The sequence below is a fragment of the Myotis lucifugus genome, unplaced genomic scaffold, assembly GCF_000147115.1.
Source record: "Myotis lucifugus unplaced genomic scaffold, Myoluc2.0 scaffold_185, whole genome shotgun sequence".
Classification (NCBI taxonomy): Eukaryota; Metazoa; Chordata; class Mammalia; order Chiroptera; family Vespertilionidae; genus Myotis; species Myotis lucifugus.
Window position 1 is genome coordinate 1,557,367 of NW_005871233.1, and position 8,381 is coordinate 1,565,747.

General features: G+C 51.4%; 1 protein-coding gene across 5 annotated transcripts; it reads right to left on the reverse strand.

Annotated features, from left to right (window-relative positions):
* Nucleotides 1-282: 282 nt before the first annotated feature.
* Nucleotides 283-8,316, reverse strand: RINL (Ras and Rab interactor like). 5 transcript variants are annotated; one of them, XM_023760530.1, is made up of 11 exons: nt 7,962-8,316; nt 6,963-7,051; nt 6,603-6,762; nt 4,710-4,812; nt 3,687-3,759; nt 3,537-3,601; nt 3,114-3,260; nt 2,647-3,030; nt 1,928-2,245; nt 1,221-1,667; nt 283-1,138 (listed from the first exon to the last, which is right to left on the reverse strand). In XM_023760530.1, exons 2-11 carry the CDS (start codon nt 7,010-7,012, stop codon nt 1,134-1,136), a joined length of 1,752 nt encoding a protein of 583 aa, XP_023616298.1. In that variant the 5' UTR covers nt 7,013-7,051; nt 7,962-8,316; the 3' UTR covers nt 283-1,133. The 5 variants fall into 5 exon arrangements, with proteins under 5 accessions (XP_023616298.1, XP_023616297.1, XP_023616296.1 ...); XM_023760529.1 differs by having other exon boundaries at nt 6,603-6,846; XM_023760528.1 differs by having other exon boundaries at nt 6,603-6,846; nt 6,963-7,239.
* Nucleotides 8,317-8,381: the final 65 nt, after the last annotated feature.

An 8,381-nucleotide genomic window follows, 5' to 3' on the forward strand; every position in this document is an offset into this window, starting at 1 on the left:
ATTAGATGTAAAAAAAACAAAAGTCAAGACAAAAAGACTCAGATCGTGGTGGCTCAAAAATTAGAAAAGATCCAGAATACTTTTTAACAAGGACATATAGGATCTGACAGCCTCCCATTTACCTGCCCTTTAAAAATAAATAAATAATATATATATATATATATATATGTAGTTTTATTGATTTCAGAGAGGAAGCGAGAGGGAGAGAGATAAAAACATCAATGATGAGAGAATCATTGATTGGCTGCCTCCTGCACGCCCCCTACTGGGGATTGAGCCCGCAACCCAGTGGTTGAGCATCTACCTATGAACCAGGAGGTTCAATTTCAGATCAGGGTAGGGTGTATTAGTTTCCTGCTGATGCTGTAACAAATTACCACAAACTTAGTGGCTTAACAAAATCTACACCAATTTATTATCTTGCAGTTCTGAAGGTCAGAAGTCCAAACTAGATCTTAGGGGTCTAAAATCAAAGGGTGAATTTCTGCTGGAGGTTCCAGGGGAACATCCACTCCTTGTCTTTTTCAACTTCTAGAGGGTGCCTGCTTTCTTTAGCTCCTGGCCTTTACTCCAACCTCTGCTTGCATCATCACATCTCTTCCTCTGACTCTGAACCTCCTGCCTCCCTCTTATAAGGACCCTTGTGATGATATTGGACCCACTAGATTCCAGGATAACTTCCCCACCTTAAAATCTTTAATCGCATCTATAACATCCATTTTACCATGTAAAGTAACATAGTCACAGATTCTGGGTACTAGGAAGAGGACATTGGAGGAGGTGGGGGGTGCCTTATTCTGCCTTCCACAGGGAGGTCAAGGGAGAGGAGTTATAGTTGCAGACAGTTGTGTCTGAGAGAACCTCCCTGAGACTGTGAAATCTGCCTCAAGATCTGAAGGAAGGGAGGGAAGGGACAGTGTGGATATTAGGGAAGGGCATTCCAGGAAGCAGGAACAGCCAATGCAAAGACCCCAAGGTAAGCCATTCCCTTTTCCTGGGACCTCCTCTTCCTTGCTGCTCCTGAACAACAGGTGCCTCTGCGTCTTGCTTGAAGAGCAGAAAGGTTTGAGATCCCTATTCATCATTGGTCTCTTGGCCCAGTCTGTATTTCCCAAGGTTCTTCAAAGGGCAGATCAGCCTGGGGGGACAGGCAGGAACCTGGATCAGAAAGGCAATTGGGCCAGTCCTCCCCTCTACCCACAGTCCAACCCAGCGGTCACCTGGGGTCTGGAGTGGCCCTGTCCTTGTAGCGTTCGCCTGCGATGCCACTGGCACAGGGAGGCACTGGCCTCGGAACTGAGCTCCTGTGGCGCTCGTCCAGCTTCGGGCTGATAGTGGGCGATGTGGTGCAGGGCCCCAAACCACGTGGTCAGGTAGTAACCAACTAGCGGCAAGAAGAAGGGGTTGGTGCAGCCCTCCCGGCTTTCCTGGTGGCCCGAAGGCCCCTGCAGTTTGCCAGCCTTTCCTCATGTTGCAGGTGAGGCTGTTTGGGGTGCCCCCCTGTTGGGTCCTGACTTCTGGGGATGGGGGCTCACCTTCTCCCAGTAGCTCTTCAGGATCCAGGAGCTCCATAAGAAACTCCACGTCCAGCTGTGTCTCCCCGATGTCCGGACTCCAGATAAGCTCCTCAGTCAGCGCCGGCAGGAAGGCGTCTGCGCCCAGGGGCTCTGGGGACGCCAAGGGCAGGCTCTGAGCTGGATGGGGATGTGCAGGCCCCTTCCATCCGATCCCCAGGACAGCGAGCGCTGGCTGCCCCTCACTTGCTTGGGGTGCAAACGCCTCTTACCTGATCTCCAGGCCTGCATAGACACCTCACATAGAACATGCCACCCTCGCCCCGGACATGCACACAGGCACCTCCTAAATGGCTCCTACAACCCTCAAGGGCGGTCCACATCCAGGTAGATGCAGACTCCTCCTCCTTTACCTTGTTTCTCACCCGAAGCCAGGCCCTCGTAGATGTCCCTGCACATCGCCAGCAGCAACGCCACCTTGCGGCGTGGGGCACAGGCAGCGTGGAGGTGCCGGAGGCGTGAGTGGATGCGGCTCCGCAGGGTGGGGGCGGGGCCCTGTCCCTCAGGCCCAGCCCCCTGAGCTCCGGGAGGCCCAGCCCCCGCCCGCAGGGCTATTTGTTGCCTCCGCAGTCGCCTCAGCTCTGGGGCCCTGAGCGTGCGGAGTCGTGTCCACAGGGCCGGCATCAGCGGCGCCAGCACTGCCCGGCACAAGGCTGCCTCCACCGCGGGGCCTGCGAGGGCGGAGGGAAGAGTCGCTCGGCTAACCCCTGGCCCGCACCAACCCGCTCGCTCCACCCACCCACCCTGGCCTACCGCCACCCCTCCCTAACTTCTGGCCACCCACAAGTGTAGACGTGGGTATGAACACATGTGGAAGAGAAAGCCTGGGTGTGAATACGCATGTGGGAGCGGGAATCATGGCTGTCACACCTGTGTGAGATGGAGGGGTGGTGAATAGAATAGGTGGTACTACCTATAGAAAGGGCATGTGAGTGGAAAAGGAAGCAGGTTGCACAGGGATAGAGAGGAAGAACTTGGGTGTGAACACATATGTAGGGCCAAGGGATGGTACATATATGAACCATGTGGGTTCAGGGAGTGGCTAAAAATCCCCTCCCAGTCCTCCTATTACCAAGATCCTCGTTCTTCTGGGGGACCCCAGGCCCTCTGCTCCCAAAGATAGCCCTGACATTGGGGTCCGTTGCTAAGTGATCCTGGAGGTCAGTAAGGAGGTGCCGCACATCCTGGAGCAGCTCGGTGGCGGGGTCCCCAGGCCTGTGGGGGCCCTCAGCTTCTGATGTGAGGCGTGCCTGAAGGCCTCGGAACTGCCTGGCCACATAGCTGCTCCGGGCCCTGGCCAGAGCCTGGACATGACTAGTAAGCACATCCCCAGGTCCTTCTTCTTGGTAGTCCTCCTCCTCCCCCAGGCTGGCCAGAGCTGGCCCAGGATGGTGTACTTCTGGGCTGAGCGGGCCTTCCACCCAAGAGACTCGATGAGGGGCGGTGTTCCTGGGGGCTGAATGTGAAAACAGGGTTGGTCCCACGGAACCGCAGCAGCAGCTTCCTCATCTCCAGGACCCAGGGCCCTGCCCAGCTAACCTGGATCACTTATCTTGGTAGTCTCTGGAGCTGTCTCTGGGGGAGATATCATCCCTTGCCCTCTGTGGGTCTCCAGGTAGAGCTTGTTCACCACAGAGATCATCCTCTCTGAGGTGTTGAGTTGGACACTGCCATTCTGCAGAGTATCTGAGGGCCAGCAGAAGTGAGGTGTCCCTGATGTCCAAGGGGCCAACCCTGGTCCCTTCAGTGCATCAGGAGACTTAGTCCCCAGCCTTATTACTGAAAGAGCTGTGGTTTGGCCTTGGCTCATCCTTATTCAGGCCCAGGAGTCCCGCCTCCAGCTCTCTCAGATGTCCTTCCTTACCCTCCCTCAAACCTAGTAGTTGGTCTGCCAATTGCCATCCTCTGGGACCAAGTAGGCAGAAAGTTGGTCTCTCCCTCCCTTAGAGAACCATGCCTCACCTGTGTGTTGTTCTCCAGACCCTAGAGTGGGAGGGGGCAAGAGCAGTGTTCTGGGCAAAACATCCCTGAGGAAAGAGAAGTAGGAGCTACAATGTGGGTAGGTGTTTTAAGGAAGGATCCCCCTTAGCCCTTTTGATGGGTAACTTGTACCTGCTGGCTGACAGGAAGGCCAGGAGATGGGGCAGGTCTGGCATGCAGAGGTGAGAGGATTCCAGAGACACACCTAGGGAAGGGGGCCAGGAGGGACAAGTTAGAAAACATGAGGGGTGGCAGCCTCCTCTTCCCTGGGACTCTCTCTTCCCAAGTCCTGAACCCCCAAGAACCTTCAGAACGGGGGAATTTCTACTCCTTGGAGTCTCCATATTTTCCTGCATCTTTAGGCTTGCATCTCACTTATGCCACCAAATATTCATTCATTGGACATATAAGTATTTATTGAACACCTTTTCATTCCCAGATACTGGGGATACAGTTGTCAAAAAGCAGACATAATCACTGCCTTCCTATGGCTTACCTTTCAGTAGAGGAAGACAGAAAATAAATGAGTAGAAAAATAAAGATAAGTGAAGTATATTATATTGAGTGCTATAAACAAAATAGAGTAATTGAAAATGACTAGAGCTTTCTTAACTCTGGCGATCAAGGAAGGTTACATTTCCACAGAGGGCTGAAGGATGGAAATAAATCAATCATTCAAAGAAGAGCATTAATTTGGGGTAAACAAATGCAAAGGCCCTGAGGCTAGGACTCATCTAGTGTGCCCGAGGAACAGAGGAGAGTACAGTGTGGCTGGAGCAGAGTGAACAAAGGCGGCAGATGGAGAGGTGGGCAGGTTGGTACTGAAACACCTTATAACCCATGATGAGTTTACATTTTTAACTAAGGATATTGCATATCCTTTAAGAGTTTAAAACAGAAATATATAACATCTGGTGGACTGAAATACTACTTTGGCTGCTGTGCCCAGATTGGATTGCAGGAAGGAAAGGGTAGGCAGGGGGATACCAGAGAGGAGGCTACTGAAATTGTCTGAGAAAAAGGTGATGATGGCTCAGACTAGGGTGATGAAGGCCGAGAGCACTGGGGAGATTTGGGAGATATTTTGGAAGTAAAGGTGGCCATTCTTGATGATAAATTTGCTATTGACTACAAACTCGGGGGTAGGCACCTCACCTCCAGGAAGCTTCTGGATCTGGTAGGTGTTGACTTCCCCTGGTGAAGGTCCTGTTCTCAACACCAGGACCTGGCTGGGTTCATGTCCTGTGACCAGAAAACTCTGTGGGGAGGAGAAAAAGGTCAGCATGAAGAGGATTTGTGCAGATGTGTTACTTTTGCCTGCCTAGCATCTACTTCCCTTATTTAGGGCTCCACACTCCAAGTTTCCTCTAAAGATCCCCACTTCTTCTCAGTCAGTGTGGGTGGGCTGACTCCCCACAAGTCCTCAGAGTGAGTCCATGATCTGAGCTAGCCAATAGGATGACAGTGCTCTCTGACCACTGTGAGTAGTTCAGAGATGGGCATGTGACCCAAGCTCAGCCAATGGGAATCTTCCACAGGAATTTTGTTAAAGCTCTTTGGGAAGAGGCCTTTTTTTTTTTTTTTTTTTAATAGTTTATTGATTTTTACAGAGAGGAAGGGAGAGGGAGAGAGAGAGAAACTAATGTGGGAGTGTAACATTAATCCCCCCCCCCCCCCTCCCACACACTTGGGGATTAAGCCTGCCACCTGGGCATGTGCCCTGATCTGGAATCAAACCAGCAGCCTTTCGGTGCATTGGCAACACCCAACCAACTTAGTCACACCGGCCAGGGCAAGAAGCCTTTTACAATGGAGTTGCTAATCTGTTGAGGTGTGGTGCTGCGCTAGGGACAGCCATCTCAGACACCATAAGGAGAGAGCTCCCTCAGGGAGGGAGCTATGGTAGACCCGTTAGTTGTCTTATCCAAATCTATCCCCTATTCCTTGCAGAACCCCAACTTTGTACAGGGCATTAATATGCACAGCCATAGAAGATGAATAATAGTCAGTGGTTTCCTGTCTCTGGCTGTATAATTCCTAGATGAGCTTTAAAAAATATTGCTACTGGGCCCCATCCATATATTCTGAATCAAATGTAAAGGCCATTGCTTTTGCTGATAAAAGAAACAGATGCAACTGGTGCTTCCTTTCTTCCCTTCTGGCCTGGAACACACACATGTGCTTGGACCTGGAACAGCCACTGGGCAACTATGGGAAAGTCCAAGAGAACTGCAGACGCTGCCCTTGATGCCACTTAAGGTGCTGAACTAGAGCCAGCAGTTGCCTTTCTGGTTATGTTAGAAAGATAAATGCTGTCCTGGCTGGTTAGAGCATCAGTGCACACATCGAAGTGTCGTGGGTTCGATTCCAAGTCAAGGGCGCACACTTAGGCTGTGAGTTAGATCCCCGGTTGGGGCGTGTGCGGGAGGCAATCAATCAATGTGTCTCTCTCACATAGATGTTTCTCTTTCTCTCTCTCCCCCATCCCTCCCTTTCACTCTCTCTAAAAATCAATGGAAAAATATCCCCAAGTGAAGATTAATAAAACAAAATAGCAACAACAACAAAAAGAAATAGCCTGGCTGGCATGGCTCAGTGGTTGAGCGTCAACCTATGAACCAGGAGGTCAAGGCACATGCCCGAGTTGCAGGCTCAATCCTCAGTGTGGGGTGTCCAGGAGGCAGTCGATCAATGATTTCCCTCTCTCTTCCTCTCTGAAATCAATAAAAATATATTTTTAAAAAAGAAATATAAATGCTTATTTGTTTAAACTACTATAGAATGAGCATTTGTTACTTACAGCCCAAAACATTCAGAATTCCCCACAGTTTAAAGCAAAGCAAAGAATTAGGATGAAGAGAACTGTATAAGTTGTCTGATACTCAGGATCCAGGCGTTCCTGAAATTCTGGGTTTTTCAGTCATTTGAATCAATAAGTAGCCTTTTTGGTTTGGCCTGTTTGTGTATGTCACTAACAACCAGCAGAGTCCTAACTGATCCAGGGTGTCATGAGAGGGTCAGAAAGGGTCTCCAGCTATGAATACTCACCCCAGGTGGCCACAGCTCCAAAAGGGCTTCTGCAGCTGGGGCATCCAGCTCTGGGATCTGCCACACTCCCCAGGTCCTCTGCAGTCGAAGAAGTGGCTCTGGGGCCCTGAGAACCCCTAAGCAGGTCTCACCTGCTCCATTCTCCTGTGATGGGACCAGTCTGGGAAGTGCAGGGTCCAGGAGACCAGGGGTCAGAGATGGGCAGTTGGACACTGAGGTGGGATCAAGGGTAGGAAAGGAAAGCCTGGGGGTGAGAGATCAGAGATGGGGTAAGGGGTCCTGTGCGGGGCACCAATTGGATGGAAGGGGTTTCTGAATCCAGGGGCAGGAGATGGAGACCCCAGCCCCAGTAGTACTCACCTCTCCCCATTGGTGGGGCATGCCAAGGCTTGGTCCTCTGGCTGAGCCATCCTCAGGATGTAGGAGGCCAGCAAGCCATGGCCTGGCCTCTGGCAGGGAGGAAGATAAGGCTCAAGGCTGCTCTAGTTCAGGGATTATGTTCAAAATATTTACAACCAACATGGCAGAGACCCTGACCAATTGGAATGGACCTACGGCTCCTTGCTGTGCCAGGTGTGAATTCTTCACCACTGGATGGCGGTGTGCTCTGGGCATGCCAGGAGGAAGGGCAGTGTGTCTTGGGGTAGGGGGAGAGGGAGAGGACTCAAAATGACAAACATTTACCAAATGGTAGGGAAATATTTCAGGTTTTAATATCCAGTGCAGCCGTGTGAATGTGGACCAGTTGAGTAACAAGCCTAGCCAAGACCCAGTGCCTAGTTAGGATCCATGAGACAAAAGTTATACAATTTCCCCTCCTCCACACTTCCCAGACCACAGAGGGCCCTCAAATATTGTCCCATTATTTTTTTTTTATGAAAAATTTCAAACATTAAAAAAAATAACAGAAAATAATTTATAGGGAACTCCCATATGCCCACTACCTAGATTCTACCATTATTTTAATCTTTGCTTTCTCACATAGACATCCCTCTATCTGTCCATCGGACCCCAACTCTTAACCAGGTACAGAGTCCTATAGTGGGCATTTTTGAACATTTCCCCTGTAGCACTCCCAGGTGCAGGAGACCTGGGTCCATGCATTCAGGCATCCATGCATCCCACAAATATTGAGTACAGGCCCAGAATTAGGTGCCTGTGGCCTGGGGACAGAATAGGCCTGCTCTCAGGGGGCATCCATCTTCTTGGGGCGGGTAGAGAAGATGGATAATAAACAGCTTAACAAATCAACCAGCCCGCTGACCAGAAGCCCACGGTGTTAGGAAGGGGGAACCAGAGCAGGTGCCCTGTCCAGGGAGGAGCAGGCAAGAGGGGTGGGGGAAGGAGGCAGGTGCTCACCTGGGTCCCATGAGAGGGGAGGAGGAGGTGGTTGGTGCTGGGCAGAGCAGGATGGGGAGCTGCTTAATACCAAAGGTGGCACAGGGGGATAACCATGCCAGCTGCTGGGTCCCTGGGGGCCCCTACCTGTTCTCCGAGGGGAGGCCTGAAGGAGCAGGAAGTGAAAGTATTTCCTCACAGAGAGGAAGCTGAGCTGGCTGGGTGGGGTGGAGGGGGGGAAGAGGCGGAGCTGGGGGGGTATCTGAAATTGACTTCTTGCCTCTTTCTGGGGCCTTAGGCCTCAGATAACAGGGCTTTGGAAGAAGGAATCCTGATGAGTGGAAGTCAGGGGTAGGAGCCTCTCTGGCACCCCTTGCTCTATTTCTCACAAGAGCCTGTAGATGTCTTGGTTTCCTTAAGTGGCCCAAGCTCTCACCCCTC

Bases quoted from the DNA above. Each gene is read 5' to 3' on its own strand.
- RINL (XM_023760529.1), bottom strand. From the start codon at position 7,012: ATGGCTCAGCCAGAGGACCAAGCCTTGGCATGCCCCACCAATGGGGAG. The intron at 4,813-6,602 runs GTGAGTATTCAT...TCCTCCCCACAG, and splicing joins TGGAGCTGTGGCCACCTGGG to AGTTTTCTGGTCACAGGACA. The intron at 3,760-4,709 runs GTGAGGTGCCTA...CCCCTTCCCTAG, and splicing joins GATCCAGAAGCTTCCTGGAG to GTGTGTCTCTGGAATCCTCT.